At 42.7% G+C, this 21,701-nt stretch overlaps 1 protein-coding gene across 1 annotated transcript in view; it reads right to left on the bottom strand.

Annotated features, from left to right (window-relative positions):
* Nucleotides 1–1,824, bottom strand: part of CWH43 (cell wall biogenesis 43 C-terminal homolog) — a 40,716-nt gene extending 38,892 nt beyond the window's left edge. Inside the window, exon 1 of the mRNA XM_054029757.1 lies at nt 1,782–1,824. Coding sequence (XP_053885732.1) covers nt 1,782–1,824 — 43 coding nt within the window. The remainder of the gene's footprint in view (nt 1–1,781) is intronic.
* Nucleotides 1,825–21,701: the final 19,877 nt, after the last annotated feature.

The raw sequence follows: 21,701 nt of genomic DNA, 5'->3' as shown, positions 1-21,701 counted from the left end.
TGCCCACAAAATGTAAGGCCCCAGTCTTACAAACACTTATGCACATCCTTTACTGGAAGCATGTGAAAAGTCCCTGACTGTGCCTAAAAGATGAAGAAGATTCAGATTGATAGGAAACAGTTGAACGCCATACGATGATCTAAAAATATTTTCCAAGAATTATGATATTAGGTGTATAAATTCCAAAATTATCAGTGTAATAATTCTATTCTATGGGGCAAGTTCAATTCCCTTCATTTTCACCAGGCTTAAGATGAAGCAGCATAACCCTTTTTTTTAAAAAGCGATATCGTAATCAAAGTTATTAGTAAAAGCATGTTTACCTACCCATTAAAACTAAAATTAAATCTACTTTTCCCTTAGGCATGCTGTTTTCTTTTTACATTTTTCACAATTTGGAAGTGCTGTTTTGAGGGGGAGGTTCTTTGTTTTACTATTTTTATAGTCAATGTCACTTCCAAGTTCTCACACACCAGTATGATTCTGGTCACAAACTCTGCAGGAGTCTTTTTATTGTTATTATTATTATTTCCATTGGATTATTTTATTTTAAAGTACCTTCAATAAACATTATCTGTGGATTTTAAGTTTCTTAAAAGCTGAGGGTTTTGTTTGCTTTTTCTAAATTTGAAGCCATATTTGAACTTGACAGAATCCCATTCATTCCGTTTTTATTTTTGAGCAGCCCAGGAAGAAATAGACCATAATCATTTGTATAATAACACCATGAACACAATATTCCCTCTCCCCCCATCAACTAGATCAACATTTTTCTTTTGCACGCTCTCTCTCATATGTTCTCTGCAAGTTGCTAACTACTAAAACAGAAAACTAGCTGCTCCCTGCGATGAGGTGGTAGAGGAAAGGCACGTATTTGCACACCAGTTTGGGCACTTTCCCCCACACAGTGCTGCCATGAATATTCTGCACACATAGTCATAGACTGATGGCCTACTTAGACCTATTCTGAAAGCTTTCAAATGATGCATTGTATCTTTCATCTAAAGCTGTTAATGTACTCTGTCAACCTTAGAGACGATCACTGAAATATAGCCACCTCTGAGGTGAACACCACAGTAGAGAGTAACATGAGACACAAACAGAAGCCTTACACAATTTTATTTCTGTTAATTCCGTACACTGTAGGGTTGTTGTTTTTTCAAAACATAAAACTTAACCTCAATTGGCTTTCAGGCAATAGAAAAAATCCAGGACAGCCAATAAAGAAACCTAGTCAAGTGACTCACATTCATCTTGGTTCTGACCCTATGAAATTAGGGAATGTCAGAAGAAGCAACTCATTCAAACCACCATCTGGTAAAAAGATTTTTTTCCTCTCCTAGTACATTTCGTGAGCAGTATTTAAAAAGCCACCAGTTATTTCCTCATTGTAGGGGGTATTGTTTCTAGTTCTTTGTCTGAAATCACTCTGAAGTCAGGACAATTTGAATAAGGTAGATGATTTTAAATATCTTATCAAAACACCCATAGAAACTATTCCATTTTCAAGAGGAAAGACTTTAAACACTGCCCTTAACATTAGTCTCAAAATGAGGAACTTTCTCTCTAGCCTCAATGAGTGAGACCTGGCAGGTGTGAGCTGGAAGCATTAATCCCTCAATCTCCAGAGCAGTTTGCTGCAGCAATGTCCTTTTGACAAGATACCCATGTCTGAGAGCTAATCACAAGCTTCAAAAGTAAAATGAATTAAACAAGAGCATAAGAAACTGTTAGCAATGAATTAAACATCTGCACTCCTGCCCAGAGTCAGAGACACCTACCCAATAAGGTTTCCATCAAAATTTCTTTCCAAAGGAGAAACATCGCTCCAGAAAAAGATGATTTTCTTTCTTTTAGGAAACAGGTTATATCCCTAGTGACTGAAAAAAAGGAAGCTCAACAACTAATCCTCCTCCAAGCTGACTGCTGCACTGTGAGTGCCAGCACCACCTGCTGCGAGCCTGCTCCCCTGGGAGAGGCAACAGGAGGAGGGCTGAGCGCAACAGCACCATCTGGTGTAATAGGGAATAAACGCTACTGCTGCTATTTCGGTGGCAGCATCCCAGCTTGTGCAAGCCATTAAGTTGTCACATTGACCACAGGTAGGAGCCTGGAATTCCGCAGAAATAATCCAATGTTTCCTGCTGCCTTTCCCCAAGGTACACCAGCCCCCCTTGCATTACTACAACTACTATTGCTAATGCTCATTTGATTCTGAGACAACCCATTTTTCACTCTTCTTGCAGTCTCCTCCTCCTGTCCACCTCCTTCAAGTTGTTGCACCATGTTTTTTCTCCAGCTGGTTTTGCAGGTTATGGAGTTTTTCCATTCCTGTCACTATTGCTTTGGGTTAAGTAAAACAAAGAGCACACACCCTCAGCAACTTCTTATCTTTAAGCAGAAGGCAATAAAGTTAATGTGTAAGCAAAGTCTGAATGAGCGCTTCCCTGACAGCTAGCTGGGGAGGTGAAAAGGCTTCATGTCCAGACTGTATTTACATGAACACACTCACTCTGCCTAGGTATCCAACAGACAGAACTGTGTTGCCAACTGTGTTGCCAAAGGGTGGATGTGCTCCACTCCCAATAACTGATGAGGAGGTGTCAATACTAAGAGAGGGAAAATTGCTTTTGTAGTGAGCCAGCCACTCCCAGTCCCTATTCAAGCCCAAATTGATGGTGTTAACTTTGCAAATGAATTGTAGCTCTCTTTGAAGTCTGTTTTTGAAGTTTTTTTGTTGAAGAATGTCTACTTTTAAATCTGTTATTGAATGTCCAGGGAGATTGAAATGTTCTCCTACTGGATTTTGTATGTTACCATTCCTGATGTCTGATTTGCGTCCATTTATCCTTTTATGTAGAGACTGTCTGGTATGGCCAATGTACATGGCTGAGAGGCATTGCTGGCACATGATGGCATATATTACATTAGTAGACGTGCAGGTGAATGAGCCCCTGATGATGTGGCTGGGTCCTATGATGGTGCTGCTAGAGTAGATATGGGGACAGAGAAGGCAACAGGGTTTGTTACAGGGATTGGTTCCTGGGTTACTGTTTCTGTGGTATGGTGTGTAGTTGCTGGTGAGTATTTGCTTCAGGTTGGGGGGCTGTCTGTAAGCGAGGATTGGCCTGCCTCCCAAGGCCTGTGAGAGTGGGAGATCATTTTCCAGGATAGGCTGTAGATCGTTGATGATGCGCTGGAGAGGTTTTAGCTGGGGACTGTACATGATGGCCACTGGTGTTCTGTTATTTTCCTTGTTGGGCCTATTCTGTAGTAGGTGATTTCTGGGTACCAGTCTCGCTCTGTCAATCTGTTTCCTCACTTCCTCAGGTGGGTATTGTAGCTTTAAGAATGCTTGATAGAGATCTTGTAGGTGTTTGTCTCTGTCTGATGGATTAGAGCAAATGCAGTTGTATTTTAGCACTTGGCTGTAGACTATGGATCATGTGATGTGTCCTGGATGGACGCTTGGAGGCATGTAGATAAGTATAGCAGTCAGTAGGTTTCCAGTATAGGGTGGTGTTTATGTGACCATCACTTATTTGCACTGAAGTGTCCAATAAGTGGATCTCTTGTGTGGACTGGTCCAGGCTGAGGTTGATAGTGGCGTGGAAATTGTTGAAATCCAGGTGGAATTCTTCAATGGCCTCCTTCCCATGGGTCCATATGATGAAGATGTCATCAATGTAGTGTAAGTAGAGGGGGGGCGCTAGGGGACGAGAGCTGAGGAAGCGTTGTTCTAAATCAGCCATAAAAATGTTGGCATACTGTGGGGCCATAGCAGTGCCGCTGACTTGAAGGTATAAATTGTCCCCAAATCTGAAATGGTTGTGGGTGAGGACAAAGTCACAAAGCTCAGCCACCAGGTGTGCTTTGGCCTCATCAAGGATACTGTTCCTAAATAATTTTAACACCATCAATTTGGGCTTTAATAGGGACTGGGAATGCCTGGCTCACTACAAAAGCAATTTTCCTTCTCTTGGTATTGACACCTCCTCATCAGTTATTGGGAGTGGACCACATCCACCCTGACTGAATTGGCCTTCAACATTGGTTCTCCACTTGTAAAGTAACTCCCTTCTCTTCTTGTGCCAATATATATTTATGCCTGTTTCTGTAATTTTCCCTCCATGAATCTGAAGAAGTGGGTTTTTTACCCACAAAAGCTTATGCCCAAATAAATCTGTTAGTCTTTAAGGTGCCACCGGACTCCTCACTGTTTTTGTGAATATAGACTAACATGGCTATCCCTCTGATACTTTTAGTATAATTTTTTATGAGTGATGTACCTGAATATTTGGATGCTAATATTTAAATTATATTGTTGAATCTGTTAACCTTAATTTGGGATATTGCAGATTATGTCCTATATGTATTTTATGACTTTTTAAACCAAACTTTGTACTTTGGGATATTTTAAGCATTTTACCTAGATGCATAGACACTCTTTCCTTAACTTGTGTATTAGATCATTTTAACATTTGGTTTAATACAAAAAAATTAAATTTGACTGCAGGAGTAATGAAATGTTATCCTTATTGTATGAGTAAAGGGCAGCAGAACTGTACTTAATGTGTCCTAATTCAGGGGTTCATCCTCAATTGAACTGAACACACTAAGCAGGGATGCCAGACTCCTGTGAAAGAAAGAGGGGGTGGGGTCAGGAATCTCTCTCAAGAGGTGTAGGCTCTGCCCAAGAGTCCTAGGGATGATTTAACCTGCCCATCCCAACTGTTCCAAGATGGAACTAATTAAGACTCCCTTAGGAGTCTTTTGTTTTGTTAAATGATCACTACAGTTGAAATCACCTGTTGTGGGACAGTGTTTCTGCACAACCTGCTTCAGCAATGAAGTTCCCCCACTAATTGCTGAAAATCAGTGAGAGCTGCATGGAACCATAGGTGCCGACACCGTGGGTGCTCTGGGGCTGGAGCACCAAAGGGGAAAAATTAGTGGGTGCTCCCCACCCTGCCCCACCTCACCTTCACTCCGCCTCCTCCTGAGTGCGCCGCGTCCCCGCTCCTCCGCCTACCTCCCAGTGCTTGCTGCCGCCAAACAGCTGTTTGGTGGCGTAGCAAGCTCAGGGAGGGAGGTGGGAGGAGCGGGAACGTGGCGTGCTCAGAGGAGGAGGTGGGGCTAGGGCGGGGATTTGGGGAAAGAGTCAGAATAGGGGCAGGGAGGCAGCGGAGTTGGGGCGGGGAGTTTGGGGAAGGGGTTGGAATGGGGACGGGGCAGGGGCAGAAGGGGGCGGGGCAGGGGTGGAGTCGGGGCAGGGCCGGGGGCAGAGTGGGGTTGAGCACCCACCGGCGCGAGCAGAAGTTAGTGCCTATGCATGGAACCTCAAGAGACTGACCTACAGAGGTCACAATAGAGACGCAGATGGCAGCAGAAGGTGATGGTGTGCATCGGTGACAGCTGGCAGGGCAGCTGATGGAGCAGAATGGCAAGCAGCCAGTAGGGTGGCAACATCAAAGAAGCACTCAGATGGTGGAGTGATCCAGGTGCCTTCTCCCCTCCCCCCATCACCCAGGTGAGTGGTGAACTCAGATAGATGCATCTCTGCCCTCTGGGTCACTGACAAGGCCAACCCCTGAGAGAGGGCTGTGGTGGAGGGAGAGGAGAGGGACCCATTAAAGGAATTTTAGGTTGTTGAACACAAGAACCTGAGGCAAAAGACATTGCCCAACGTACACAGGGTGGGTGTTTTATGTTTATGAATCCTGTTTGCAGTGTTTTCCCAAATTAATGCCAGGGGACTTTCCTCCTTTCATTAAAGGTTTCTTTTCTACACTCAGACTCTGTGCTTGCGAGTGGCGAAGTATTGCCTCTTGCAGGAGCCAAAGGGGTGGTGTGTAATTTTCCCAAGTTAATAGCTCAACCCCTAGATATTGAACCCAGTCCCGGTTGCTGCCGACTCCACCTGGCAGAAAGGTTACGAATGCAAGATTCCTAAAGAGTTTTCAGAAATTGTTTTACAATTTATGGGATGACCCCAAGGTGTCAGGTAAAACAATTATGGATTACAGGTGGCCTCTCCTGTCTTTCCTTCCTGCAAGCTAGAGAGGCAGCTTGTGAGCTCCTGAGACTCAAATCACTGACAGCGTCAATATAATATTGAGAAATAATTATGGTTGTTTTACAATATCATGTGAAGTGTGTGTATGTGCCTTTGCCCACATACTACTGTATGTCAGAGGTCCAATACTGTGCTAAAAGCAAATGGGGATTCTTCCTTAGCTTTACTGGCCAGGACCTCTGCTTTTGGAGCAGGAGGATCTGCGTTCTATCTCTGCTTTCACTGGAAAGTTCTCACTGGTCATGGTGTGCAGCAAAGTGACAACCATGAAATCATAGGTGGCAATAGATTTGTTACAACAATCAGTTTGACAAGTCCAATCACTTGGGCCAAGGAGGTGGTGTTACAGTCACAGCCAAAACCATTAATTTACTTATGGGCTCATCCAGTTTACCCTCACCTATTATACCTGCTGCGACCTTGTGTAAGGAATTAATAATAATATCTAGCTCCTAGATTGCTCTTGGAGATCTACTAATGAAAAGGAGGCTAGTATCATTAGCTCCATTTTATAGATGAGGAAACTGGGGCACAGAGAGGTGAAGTAACTTGACCAAAGTCACTCAATAGGCCAGTGGTAAAGCCATGAATAGAACCCAGATTTCTCAAGCCCTACTCCAGTGCTCTCCCCGCCCCTTCCCTTCTTTTAACTTAAAGGCTTGCTCCTACCAAGAGGACAACGTGGGTGGGGCCTGGGTTGATATCAACGGGGAAAGTGCTAGTCTTTGCCCACGCTATTCTCTTTTCAGAATCAGGTCCTAGGATTACACTAATATTTAACAATATTTTCTCCACTCCAACACCTTCCCCAGCTTCTCTGCACATTCATTTTCTCCTTTCGCTCCTCAATTTAGCTCCCCTGAACATTTCTAATCTCTTAAAAAATACTTTATCTCTTGAACCCCAACAACAGAGGTACCCCCTTCTCCTATTGTTTTTGTATGTCTCTACACTCTGGGTCCCTACTGTGATTTTGCACTCCATATGTTTTATGGAAATATGCTTATGAACGTATCATTCTTGTATCTGAAGCTAGAAATATGAAGTATAACTCTGAGGTCCTATTGTAATTATGCAAAGTGTGGACCACTAATGGTGGTTTAGAATCTTGATGGCTCCCACTGACTAGGACAATTGGTTGTAAATGGCTCTGTTTACTTACAAACCTTCCTCTGTACGTGTGGGGCAGCCCAGAAAGAATGGAGGCCGGGGTCTCACAGGACATCTGATCATGTCACCTGATACTGGAATCCATCTTAAATCTGGTACTTTTCCATTTAGAAGGAGGGGTGGGGACCCAGAGAGACAAAAGATTCCCACCTTGTGCCAAAGCTATAAAAGCAGGTGGAACAGAACAACGGTGGCTGCCAGTTATGAGAACACCCCTACTTTCCACCTAAGATGTCTGCTGGAACTAAGAAGGACTGTACCAGGGGAAAGAATTGGGCCCAGACTAGGAAGGAGTCTAGTCTGTGAAAGAAGCTTATTGGAACATCTCTGAAGGTGAGATTTTACCTGTAAACAGTTTCTTAATGTATTAGCTTAGACTTGCATGTTTTTGCTTTATTTTGCTTGGTGACTTATTTTGTTCTGTCTGTTATTACTTGAAACCACTTAAATCATACTTTTTTATACTTAATAAAATCACTTTTGTTTATTAATGAACCCAGAGTAAGTGATTAATACCTCGGGGAGCAAACAGCTCTGCACATCTCTCTATCAGTGTTATAGAGGGCGGACAATTTATGAGTTTACCTTGTATAAGCTTTATACAGAATAAAACAGATTTATTTGGGGTTTGGATCCCATTGGGAACTGAGTGTCTGGGTGTTGGAGATAGGTGACCTGCTCAGCAGTTTTTGGTTAAAGTCTGCAGCTTTGGGGGCATGGACCAGACCTGGGTCTGTGTTGCAGCAGACTAGCATGTCTGGCTCAACAAGGCAGGGTTCTGGAAGTCCCAAGCTGGCAGGGAAAATAGGCAATCTCAGCACATCAGGTGACAGTCCCAAGGGGGTCTCTGTGACTGAAACCGTCAGACCTACATTTCACCCATTTTTAGTAGCTTGGCTTCACACACTCCCCCCAACTCGCAGTTTTACTCTCCATTCAGCCACCACCTGTAGCTTTTTTTCTATGTAAGGGAGAGATCTGGGGAGACCTTAGAAAATTAAGGTTATTCACAAGTTACCTGTGGTGAGGCCAACTGTACATTAGTAGCTTTCATTAAAAACACAGGGGAATAGTTTTAAATCATAAAGGCCCCAATATTGCAAGATGATCTCTGTGGTTGTGAGTTTCTGTACCCATATAGAGTCACGCTGACTTCAAGCTGATCGGTAGGGGCTTGAGGGTCAAATTATATGGATAGGCTTGCAAGATAGCCTAAGTATGAAAAGTTGCTAGTTCTCCCAAGTGTGAGGTGTTACTAGCTCTTGGGCATAGCAGCACTCAGATACCACAGTGAAGAGCCTGGTATAACTAGATATACAGATCATCCTGTGCATGTATTCAGAAAGGTGTCAAAAACCTGGAAATATAGGCCCTGATCTTGAAAGGCTCCAAGCACTCACTAATACCATTGAAGTCAATAAGAGTTGTATCTCTTAGGATCAGGCTCAGAATTTTGATCTGTTGGTAGTGAGTTTAACTTCAGAGTGAATCTTTAACTAGATTACCAGTTGTAATGGGCACTAATTAATCACAAAATGAAAGGTTTCGGAGTTTCATTATAACAACAAGGTCACTTTCCCAGAGGAGGAAGTAAGATATGATTAACACTTGGTTGTAAAACTATTATTTTGTGATGATTCATAATTTTAAAAACCTGGTATCATCTTGATAAGGCTTTTGTGAATATATCGTCAACTCAAATATTCAGTTATTTTATTACTATGATATTTGACTTATTCCCTTTTTTCCTCTGTCCTTATCTTTTACATTAGTTAACATTCAAAGAGTGCTGGTAGATTATTTTTAGATTAGACCAACTACCAGTGGTTTAAGACTGAGGAATCAATAAAGAAACTTTATAGGTTGTCAGAGGCGCTGAGCCCCCAAGGCTCCAACTAACTTCAACAGGAGTTGTGAGTGCACCACACTTCTGAAAATCAGGCCCTAATATGTTATTAATTTTCATTATTATCCAAGCCATATGATTCTTGCAAGTATGGCTGGTATATTTCACTAATACTATTATAATTTTCTGACATTCTTATTGCTAATGCCTTTTCTCGTATTTTTGCTACTATGAAGATGCAGTAATGGCAACATAGTTTGGATGTGAGAGCAATCTTTCTCGGCTCCTGTTTCCATCCTCTTCTGCTTTCCTGCTCCTGCTTTGTGGATTGAAATTTCTCATATTTACATTCATTCCAAATTTGCATTTTGGGAAGGCTAAAAATAACTGGTCCAGCCAATTTTGAGTTATGTTGTAATAGAAAAAATAGGTTACAAAGAAAAACCTTGTGTGCATTTATACTCAAAACCCTGAGTTTTTAATTACAATATGGCACAGAGAAAAGAGTTGCAACTATGTGCACCAAATTTTTTTTTACTATTGAAATATATAGTGTGGCAAACCCAGGACAAACAGCTACAAAGGGCGGGGGGGGGGGGAGTTAGTAATCAGTCCCTCGGGGTTAAAAAGGCCTCTCCCAAGCCACTGAAGAGAGAGAACCATGGGGAAATAAGGTTCAGCTGGGCAAGGGGTTACTAGGGAAGTAATTAGGTTCAGCTGGCTCCAACTGCTTGGGACCTTTTTAAACCCTCCCTGGCATGGAAGGGGATGGGAGAGAGAACTAGGGAAGCTATCAGTAAGTTAGGTGCAGCAAGGCTCTGAACCCTTCCAGCAAGGAGGGCCACACTCTGTCCCTTGAAGGGAAGATAAACAAGCACAAGGGACTGACTGAAGGAAGGAATAGCCAGACCCTGTGCTACCTAAAAGGATTTACTTTGCCCAAGCCTGGGTCTCCAAGGCTAAAAAGGACTGAGCCTGCTGAGGAGAAGAAGGTACTTTGCCACAATAGTTTACTTAAGTAGTATTAATCTTTATATAATCCCCCATATAATCTGCCATTTTTAACCTCTCATTTGGGGTAAAAAAAATCTCATTCTAACTGCCTTTACAATATACATTTCTAAGGCAAGGCAAAAACTTCATATTTAGAGAACTAGATTAAAAACACCTGAAATGTCTTGAAAATGAGATCATCAGCAGTAAGTGCATATTAAATCAGTTTTGTGGCCACAATACTATGGACAAGTTTGTTCCATACAGGTAAATACTAGTCTCACAATCAAGTGCTCCATAACAGGGATCTGTTCTTTAACATCTTTTAATGACCTAGATGTAGGAATAGAGAGCATACTTATCAAATCTGCAACTGACACGAAGCTGGGGGGATAAGAGTTTGCAAACACTTTGGAGGATAGAACTAAAATTCAAAGGGATCTTGATAAACTGGATAACTGGGTTAGGCAACAAAATGAAGTTCAACAAAGACAAATGTAAGGTGCTACACTTAGGGAAGAAAAAATAAATGCACAAATACAGAATGGGGAATAACTGGCTTGGCAGCTGCACTGCTGAGAAGAATCTGGGGATTGTGGTAGATCACAATCGCAATGTGAGTCAACAGTGTAATGCTGTTGCAAAAAAAGCAAATGGAATTTTGGGTTGCATTAACAGAGGCATAGCATGCAAGTCACAAGAGGTGATAGTACCGCTCTACTCAGTCTCAGCTGGAGTAGTGTGTCCAATTTTGGTTACCGCTGTATAGAAAGGATGTAGAGAAACTGAAAAGGATCCAGAGGCAAGCAACAAGGATGATCAAAGGGATGGAATGCAAGCCATCTAAGCAAAGGCAGAAGGAACTGGTTGGAAAAGAGATTAATGGGGTGACATGATAGCAGTCTTCAAATACTTGAAAGGTTGTCATAAAAAAAGATGGAGAAAAATTGTTCTCTCTTGCCACAGAGGGCAGGACAAGAGATAATGAGTTCAAACAGCATAGCAGATTTAGATTAAATCTCAGGAAAAATCTCTTAACTGTAAGAACAGTAGGACAATGGAATAAAACTGCCCAGGGAAGTAATGGAATCTCCTTCATTGGAAGTTTTCAAAAGGCATCTGGATAGCCATCTGTCTTGGATGGTTTGGACACAACAAATCCTGCATCTTGACACAGGGTTAGACTAGATAACCCTTGTGGTTCCTTCTAACCCTATGGTTCTATGATTCTATAATCAATTTGTAGACAAGATCAATTGGTCCATGGTATAATGGAAATATACTGAAGAATGTTAAAAGGAAAGAACAAATTATTTAAAGCAGTGTTTTGCAAAGTCTGCGGGTTGTGACGTATCTCTGAGTGGGAGAATCACAGAGTTTAAATTTCTAAAATTTTAAAATGGAAATTTTGATATATTATAATACCTGGTTCTATACAAAGAGAAAGTGGTTGCTGTCTAAAATTTACAGTTACTACTGGTATTTGTTTCAGAGTAACAGCCGTGTTAGTCTGTATCCGCAAAAAGAAGAACAGGAGTACTTGTGGCACCTTAGAGACTAACAAATTTATTAGAGCATAAGCTTTCGTGGACTACAGCCCACTACAGCTGTAGTCCACGAAAGCTTATGCTCTAATAAATTTGTTAGTCTCTAAGGTGCCACAAGTACTCCTGTTCTTCTTTTTACTGGTATTTGAGATATTACAACTGTTTTCTATTCTATGTATAGGCAAACAGCACAGTATCTCAGAAAAAACTCTGCAGTATCTGTTGATAAATGATAACTCTTCACTGACAAGCATCTCCTGTGTTCTGGAAGACCTGAATAGGTAATAGTTGCATAGTGGACATGTGAGACGGGGCAGAGAGAGGGAGCACTGTTTATGAAGCTGCCGGTAGAAACTGTTGTAACGATTAGGCCTATAAATTTACTCTAATTGTGAGTTCAACTGTGAAGACAAGGAGTCTGGTGGCACCTTAAAGACTAACAGCTTTATTTGGGCACAAGCTTTCGTGGGTAAAAACCTCACTTCTTCAGATGCATAGAGTGAAAGTTACAGATGCAGGCATTATATACTGACACATGTTCTCCACTTGCGAAGTAACTCCCTGCTCTCCATATGTCAGTATATAATGCCTGCATCTGTAACTTTCACTCTATGCATCTGAAGAAGTGAGGTTTTTACCCACGAAAGCTTATGCCCAAATAAAGCTGTTAGTCTTTAAGGTGCCACCAGACTCCTTGTTGTTTTTGTAGATACAGATTAACACGGCTACTCCCTGATACTCAACTGTGAAGAGTTAGTGAAAGTTCACAAAATGTCACAATAAACTTTAATAACAAATATTAATGGGAAAATGTGTAGAAAGGAGACAAAGACTGAGTCTAAACAAAGGGGCTTTACTGATATAACTCAAGGACTGTGTTGAGACCATACTTGGTAAATAAGAATGGAACCAGAAGTTAATGGACTAAACTTGTCATGTCAGAAATTAGGCCCAAGAAGCTTTGGGAAGGCAAAGGGAAGCATGAAGCTGGGTGACTGAAAGAAAGGGATGGAGTGAGCATCACTATCATGGCTGCCACCTCCACCATCTCCTGGGACCCTAGACTTTATTTGTCCTGATCCTGAAAATTATTCTGATTAGATTTGGGCAGAGACCCCAGAAGAACCAATTGAGGTTCCCTGTTTTCATTTGCATAATCTCAAACCAATGACTCAATGGCATGATACAAATGAAAGAAATAGGGCCAAATCCTCACCCGGTGTAAATCAGTGTCACATCACCATTTCTATAAAGTGACTACTTCTATAGACTACAAGCAACAGTGAAATGCTCTCAGGACATGACCAGCCAATAAGAGTTTGTTCTAATTGTTACAAGCATTATCTAATCTCTTGCTTCATAGTTTGGGTTGGAGTTTGTATGACACTGGACAGAACCTGAATGAGTGCTCTCCAGCATGCACGTATGGTCTCAACTAAACTCAGTGGAAATTATCTAATTCTCAATAAACTCAACTGATGCTATTCTAGTTACACTTGTGGATTCTTATTAACTATTAAGTATGACTTCAAACAGAACACTCATGATGTTAAATTCTAATTCCTTCTGTAGAGTTTACATACTCACCTACACAAGCATCCAAGCACATGGAGAAAAAATTCTGGCTGGGATCCTTTTTCAAATCAAAACAGACAATAATATCAAACATTTGACAGAAAGCTGACAAGCAGCTTGATTATTTGTACGTATGCAGGGTGTTTCTTTCACTATGATTTTCTATCCTAAGAACAACTGCTTCTATCTGATTAAAAATAAGAAATAAACACTTCATCTATAGTGACGTCCTACTACATTTGACCAGTAGAACCAACTTCATATAACATGCTACAACAAGCATTTTCACTCACTGAAGAAAGTAACATCATCATGCTGTGTTGTGTTGTTTATACCAGTAGTTCTCAAAGCCAGTCCGCTGCTTGTTCAGGGAAAGCCCCTGGCAGGCCGGGCTGGTTTGTTTACCTGCCGTGTCCGCAGGTTCGGCCGATCGCGGCTCCCACTGGCCGCGGTTCGACGCTCCAGGCCAATGGGGGCTGCAGGAAGGGTGGCCAGCACATCCCTCAGCCCGCGCCGCTTCCCAAACCACAGTTTTATCACATCCATGTAAAAAAATGCTGCTGGGACTGTTTGAATCTCCAATTGTGAAATATTTACAAAGTTTAATTTTAATTAATAAATATTCAGCTCAAATCTTTTGTCCCAGAGAATTTATCCTTCCTTCCCCCCACTGGCAGTAGTAAACTCCTCCTTTGGGGTAGTTTCTTTTCAATAATCTGCCCTACTCATTGGTGGGGTGTGAGGGAAAGGGGTTGGAATTTTTTCCTTTTCGGGGTGAGGGGTGTTCTATATTCTGGCTTTGATTTATTATTTTGAAGCACTGCATTTTGCTCCTGTGCACTGGCATATGCCCATTTTCATGGCTCTGAAGTAATTTCAGGTAAATACTGAGAACAATCTTTGAAGAGCCTATTAAGTGAAGTTTGGTAACCTACTTTCCCAAGGAACTTCAAAGAAAAAAGAAATCCAAGTTGGTTTTCAATAGGCCCTCCCAAACAGGGAAGCATAAGAATTCAAGTAACAACCACTCCAACATTAACACTACCTTTACTCAAAGCAGGGCCGGCTCTTGGTTTTTTGCCGCTGAAGCGCAAAAAAAAAAAAAAAAAAAGCTGGAGTGCCGCCCCAAAGGGCTGGAATGCCTCCCCTTGAGAAGTGCTGCCCCAAGCACATGCTTGGGACACTGGTGCCTAGAGCCGGCCCAGACTGGAAGCTTGCCAATTCAGGTGCTGGTTTATTTTAGGAATGATTATTTTACCTCAACTAGTTAGAAGAGTCAAGTTATGACGTACATAACACCATATAGGACATGCAAACAGCAAAAGGGGAGGAGAGAGAGAAACAGAACTGTAAAACAACGTATTCATTTCAGCTGATGAAGTCAAAATCCACTCTAGCTTGCATTACTTCCTCATTCATTTTTAGTTCCATTGATATTTGTCTTCAGAGAAACTCCAAAGGGATAACAATAGTCAGCCAGATTTAGATTTTCCTGGTTGTCCTAGTGGGATCTTATTTTTCCCCATAGAACTAAATGACCCTTCACATACTAATCTGTTTAAAGTGCATAAGCTACTGCAGCCAGCTCCAGCTGTTGCTAACCAAGTTTTGTTGGCTTTACAATTTAACCCCACATATAACACTGTACAACAGTAGATACAAAGTATGCTTTAACTATCTTCAGAGTCGAGCCATTGAAAAAAATCACCAGCCAGGATAAGCAGAACTTTTCCAAAGTTCATACAGAGAAAGAAAGACTTATCTTGTGGTTGATGAGGGATCTCAGAAATACTAGCAGTATCAGGCAACTGGCATTTGATACCCCTTGCAGGCAATGGCAGAAGCAACTCAGTACTATTAACAGCAAAAGTTGATCAAATTGCTGTTTGAAGTGTAATTTCTGCTTTTTAAAATCACACATGTTTTTAGTTATTTCATTTTAGTGCTTCAAGCACATACACTTACAACATCTGCAGATGACACCAAGCTGGGTGGGGTTGCAAGTACTTTGGAAGAAAGGATTAGAATTCAAAATTATCTTGATTGGAGAATTGGTCTAGAATAGGTGTGATTTTCCCAACTTCCCGCATAACAGTGCAAGTGTGGAGTACCTACATTTAAGAAAGGAAAAAAAGTGATTTGTGAAACTATAAATCCATTAGTTTGACCTCAATTGCATGCAAGATCTTAGAACAAATTTTGAAAGAGAGAGAAGTATGAAAATTGGGATAAAATACAACAGTTTTACAAAACAATAGATTGTGCCAGACCAAACTGATCTCTTTCTTTGAGAAGATAACTAATTTTCTGGACAAAGGAAATGCAGTAGATCTTATCTACCTAGATTTCAGTAAAGCATCTGATACAGTTCCACAAGGGCAATTAGTTAAATTGGAGAAGATGGGGATTAAGAATGTAAAGGTGAATAGGAAACTGGTTAAAGGGGAGACAACAGTGGGGTCATTCTGAAAGGTAAACTGTCAGGCTGAAGGGAGGTTACTAGTCGAGTCTTGGAACCAATCTTATTAAACATTTTCATTAATGACCTACGCACAAAAAGCAGATGTGCGCTAATAAAATTTGCAGATGAGACAAAGTTGGGAGGTACTGCCAATATAGAGGAGGACTGGAGTATCACACAAGCAGATTTTGACAATGTTGACAACTGGCATAATAAAAATTGGATTAAATTTAATAGTGCAAAGTCATGCACTTAGGGATTAACAACAAAAAATTTTGTTACAAGTTTGGGGACTTACCAGCTAGAACTGATAAAGGAGTAGAAAGACCCAGGCGTATTAGTCGACAGGATGACTACGAGCCACCAATGTGATATGGCCATGAAAAAGGCTAGTGCAATCCTAGGATGCATTAGATGAGGTACTTCCAGTAGACAGGGAAGTGTTATTACCTTTGTACAAGCAACTAGTGGGACCTCATCTGGAATACTGTGTGCAGTTCTGGTCTTCCCATGTTTAAGAAAGATGAATTCAAACTGGAACAGGTGCAGAGAAGGGCTAGTAGGATGATCAGAGGAATGGAGAACCTGCCTTACAAGAAGAGACTTACGGAGTTTGGCTTGTTTATCCTAACAACATGAAAGATAAAGGGAGATATGATTGCTCTCTATAAATACATAAGAGGTATAAATACCAGGAACCTTTGATGGAGGATTGCAGAGTATCTGCAGGAAGTTTCCTAGAGATCTCTATGGAGGATTTCCAAGAGTTCATTAACAGACTTTTCCACAGGGTCCCCACTGCATAGCAAAACAGAGGAATGAAAAGCAGATGCAAACCGTACCTAGTATTGTTAATTTTGATTCCTTCTCCCACGTGCACCATGCACCAAAATGAAGGACACCTCTACCTCACCAGAGCTGGACTGCTGGGACTGGCTAGATCCCTCTGGAGTCAAAAGAGAGTCCCTGGCTCACCACGCAACCAGACAATCCTGTCACCTGTCCCACATCCTCCTCCAACTTGATCTCCTTGTCCACTACTTGGTCCTCGGAGTTGACTCCCCTGGCCGTTGCCTCCAGTCCCACCCTCATACCCCCCCTAATATCCACGGGGCTCTTAGCAGTGGAGGTGGGATTGCTGCAAAGAATGGCGTTCAGCTCCTTGTAGAAGCAGCATATTTTCGGTGCCACACCAGAGTGATGGTTAGCCTTGCTTGCCTTCTGGTACACCTGCCTCAGCTCCTTGATCTTAGAACGGCACAGCTGCATGTCCCTTTTGTGCCCCTTCTCATCCATGCCACAAGTAATCTGCTCGTAGGTGTCGAAGTTCCTATGGCAACTGCACAGCTGCCTCTCCCCACAGACCCAAAAGATCCAGCAACTCCGGTGTACTCAAGGTGGGAGTTTGCTGTGGAAAGACAGCATGGTCAGCTGGGAAGATGTGATGTGAGCTGTCCAGGCCAAGCAAACAGGAAGTGCAATTTCAAAAAAATTCCTGGGGCTTTAAAGGGGTGGAGGGGCGTATGCCCGTGTATCTAGCTGTGGGGCAGCAGAGTAGAAACTGCTTACCAGAGTGATCATGATGGGCATTGTGGGACACCTCCTGACGGCCACTTGGGGTGACATAAGCAAGCACACCATCTACACTGACACTGCATTGCTCAAACTTCGGGTACGTCTACACTTACTTCCTGGTTCGGTGGCAGGCAATCGATCTTCTGGGATCGATCCCGGAAGTGCTCGCCGTCGACGCCAGTACTCCAGCTCGGCGAGAGGAGTACACAGCATCGACGGGGGAGCCTGCCTGCCGCGTCCGGACCCGCGGTAAGTTCGGACTAAGGTACTTCGAATTCAGCTACGTTATTAACGTAGCTGAATTTGCGTACCTTAGTCCGAAGTGGGGGGTTAGTGTGGACCAGGCCTTTGTTGTAAAAAGCTCTATGCTGCTCATTGAGGTGATTGTATTATGCTGGCATAGCAGGAGAGTTAAATCAGTGGGAGGAGCATTGTTATGTATACACCTCCACAGTTTTGTCAACAAAGCCTGACTTTCATTGACAAAACTGTATAATGTAGACAAGGCCTGAGAAGGCATTTTTATAGTTACAGAACAAACATTACCTTAGAACATGGGATACAGCTATTATAAGTAGGATTAATACATGTGGAATCCTACAAGCATTCCTCAAAATCTAAAAACATTCTTATAACTCTATAGATATGAACAAACAGGTAAGCCAGACTGATTTCCAGCTATACATCTGTCAGTGTTCAGTGAGGCCCAGGGCTTTGGCATGAGCTGGCACTGGGTCTGCCAGAGTTACAGTGGGTTTCTTTTTTTCCTCCTTCTTCTGAAGGATTAGATATGACCACAGCTGGAGATGGGCTTTGGACAGGAAAGGTTTATACTCTGGGATGGTACCCAGCTTTCTCTTTCTGAGATACTTAGCTGGCTGGTTCTTGCTCACATCCTCAGGGTCTAACTATCAGGGGGTAGCCGTGTTAGTCTGTATCTACAAAAACAACAAAGAGTCTGGTGGCACCTTAAAGACTAACAGATTTATTTGGGCATAAGCTTTCGTGAGTAAAAACCTCACTTCTTCGGATGCATCCGAAGAAGTGAGGTTTTTACTCACGAAAGCTTATGCCCAAATAAATCTGTTAGTCCTCAGGGTCTAACTGTTCATCTCATGTGGGGTTGGGAAGGAATTTTCCCTCAGGTCAAATTGGCAGTGACCTTGAAGGGTTTTTGCCTTCCTCGGCAGCATGTGGGTGTGGTTCATTTGCATGGATCATCTGGGTATATCTCACTTATTACCCTGCCTTTGCAGGGCCCTCAGGGTTGGACACATTGGTCCCTCCTATTCTCTGCCCAGGGCATGTAAAAGTTTAGTCTACGGTGAGCTGTAATACTTTGGTCTAATTTTGGTTGCTGGGTTTGGTTTGGTGTGCAGGTGCTGAATGGTGTTGATGGCCTGTGATATACAGCAGGTCAGACTAGATCAGTGGTGCGCAAACTTTTTGAGTCACCGTTAAAAGAATCTGTCCATATCCCCCCTCCATTACTGCACAACAAAGGCTTCCTCAGCAGTGGAGCTTGGCAGAGCTGAGGATAGGGAGCATGGTGCTCCCTTCCTGCCCCTGCTGGGAGGCTGGCCTGGGCCTAGAGGCAGAGCAGGACTGGGGGCTGAACAGGGCTGGGGGAGGACTGAGACTGGGGACAGAGCTGGGTTGGAAACATGGTGCTCCCTTCCCCAACCCCTGCTGCATGCACCCCTAAATATTCCTCCGTGCCTCCTACGAGCAGGCACCCCACAGTTTGAGGAAGTAGATGATCTGGTGCTCCCTTCTGCCCTTAAACTCTGACTAGTTTGTTTGCTTTGTTTTTTTAAGGCAATCATCTTTAATCCTCTATACCAGAGCCAACATACTGTACATTCCTTCCCTAAGTTATTGCTAACTTCCTGCTGGCAAATGTAATTATAAAAATAAATGTTCTGAATTTTATTTAGAAAATGCAACCTATCAGGAGGAGTCTTACTAGCAAGCTTGCTATTTGCCGTTCTCCTACAGCAGCCTTAGGGCCCTCAAGGGTTTGGGAGTTGGCTCAGTTTAGCAACATGTTCCAGAAAACAGAGGACAGTGTAGGTTCAAGCTCACCTACCCATCTCTAGTATAAATGAGTCTGTCCTTTTATTAAAGAGTAGGTAGGAGGGAACTGTTTCCCTTCCCTCTCCCCCCTACTTTTTCAGCCAGAAGTTTCACAATGTGTGAGACAACCTGAAGCCAGACTAGGGCTGCCCATTCAGCTACCATGACTCACCGCTTCAGCAGAGCCTGCATTGACTTATCACCAGGGATCCTAGTTTTCTGTGATAACTGCCCCCCGCCCAAGTTTTCCAATTAAAAAAAAAAACCCCAAACATAAAAATCCACATTTTTCTGTGATTAAAATGAAATTGACAGCCTGGAGCCCCACCACCCAGGGGTGACAGCCCAGAACCCAAGCCCTGCCAGATTCTCTATTTAAAAAACACACACCCATGCAAATGCATTTCTGGATCCCTATTAATCACTAAGGCATGCTGCACCAATTCATCCCATAAGCAAAGCCTGCAGTGACTCAGCACTCAGATATGCTGCAGCAGCTTATCCCTGGACAGAACCTGGGTCAGATGACCCCTAGGCACAGGTATTTTACTGAGTCTGCCAGACCTGTAAATTAGACCTGGTCTATGCTAGGAAATTAGGTTATTATAACTATATTGTTCAGGTACGGGGAAAATCCACACCCCCCAGTGATGTTGTTAAACTGACCTAACCCCTGGTGTAGACACAGCTAGGTCAATGGGAGAATTCTCTACCACCTTTTGGGGAGGTAAATACCCATGTCGACAGGAGAACCCCTCCCGTTGGTGCAGGTAGCATCTTCACTGCAGCATTTTAAGCGTAGACAAGTCCTTACTCTGTACAACAGCACTACTTGGCCAGGAGCCCTCCTGCTGCTTCACAGTGTTACAGACTCCCTAGGCTTTCAGCCTGCCCTTGTTCCAGTTCCTGGTCCTGCCCCAGCCTTGTTGCAGCTAGCTTCAATCTTGCCCATGCCTTATTCTGACCATATTCCAGCCCTGTTACTGAGCCACTCCAACTATGATCCTGATTTGGCTGGTCTGTGGACTCTGATCTTGGCTCTGATCCATGGCTGGTCCCCTACCTTGGTTTCAATGTGGCCCTCAGCCCAGTCCTGACTCTATGGCTGGCTTCAACCCTTGTACCTGTTCTTGACTATGGCTCTGACCCCTTTGAAACAGGAGCCTGTCACAGTGTTGCCATGACTCAGTGCATTTAAGGAGCAAAAATATACAGGTCCTGGATAGTCTACCCACAGCTTGTCAGAGGTATCATTTGCTATAGGGAAAGAGAGGCAGTTACATTCCCCCCCGCCCTGACCTTAGTTTGTGCCCCCCTTTTCATAGGTGTCTATGCTCCATTATGTCTTCCACTTTCTGTCCCGCCCCCTGACTTTGCAGGATATCATAATCACATGCAAGGTCTTTATGCTGACAACTTTGCCTGCCCACCCCCATTTTTCTGAAGTGACAGACCTGAATCTTGTCTCAGAACAAAAATAAATCTCAATTAATTTTGTCCAAAGTTGCAATACTGTCTACAAACTTATACTTGTAAAGTATATATTTTATGTAAGTTACAGGTGAGTGTTACATCTCAGTATTGACAGAAGGCAGATGTTCAGTTTAATTGCCTCACAGACATAGCTGTTAATCATTCCTTAGTCATTGCACACATTGCAAGAGCTATTTGACACTACATTTAGCTTGTGTTCAAGGTAGATTCTAAATGAAATGGTTGGAATTTGCCTATCATGGGGCCTGATCTTGCACCACTGAAGTCTATGTGAGCTTTGGCATGGAGTTCAGTGGACAAGGGATCCGGCTCTTGCTGTATTGCCATGGTGCAATGTTTTAACTAACTTTAAATGAATTCATTTTATGAAAGCTAGAGGGGATTCTTACAATAATCTCACCCCATTTTCTCCTTCTCTGCCTTGATACCCATCACAGTACCACTAGCTCCACTTTTAAGTAGCTAAAATCCTCTGTCAATGGCATCAATTTGTTTATTATAACTAATTTGACTGCCATATTTAGAACCTTCTCTCTTCCCTTTTTCCTGTGCACAGTCCTCTTTGAGTCTACTTTTTGTTTGCCTGTAGTTAAGAAGCAGCGTGGGTTTTTTAACTGTCTATAATTTATTAAAAAATTATTATACAGTGGCCTGTTGCTTTGAGTGGGGAATGCTTTAGTGTAAATAAAAATCCAAACACCCCCTCATCCTTCTCCCAACCCAACCTTTAGGGAAATTGCAATCCAACTCTAGATTTACCATAGCAGACAGGTAGATTTTAGCAGCCTATAACAGACAACCCTAAAACAAGGGTGGCAAGGGGTGTGGAACCATTTGTATGCAGGGGGTATTGAGAGCTACTGAACCAAACTGTAAAGTCTGTATATG

Source organism: Malaclemys terrapin, chromosome 5 (assembly GCF_027887155.1).
Source record: "Malaclemys terrapin pileata isolate rMalTer1 chromosome 5, rMalTer1.hap1, whole genome shotgun sequence".
Taxonomy (NCBI): Eukaryota; Metazoa; Chordata; order Testudines; family Emydidae; genus Malaclemys; species Malaclemys terrapin.
The sequence above is the reverse complement of the archived record's forward strand: the minus strand, read 5'-3'. Positions and strand labels throughout refer to the sequence as shown.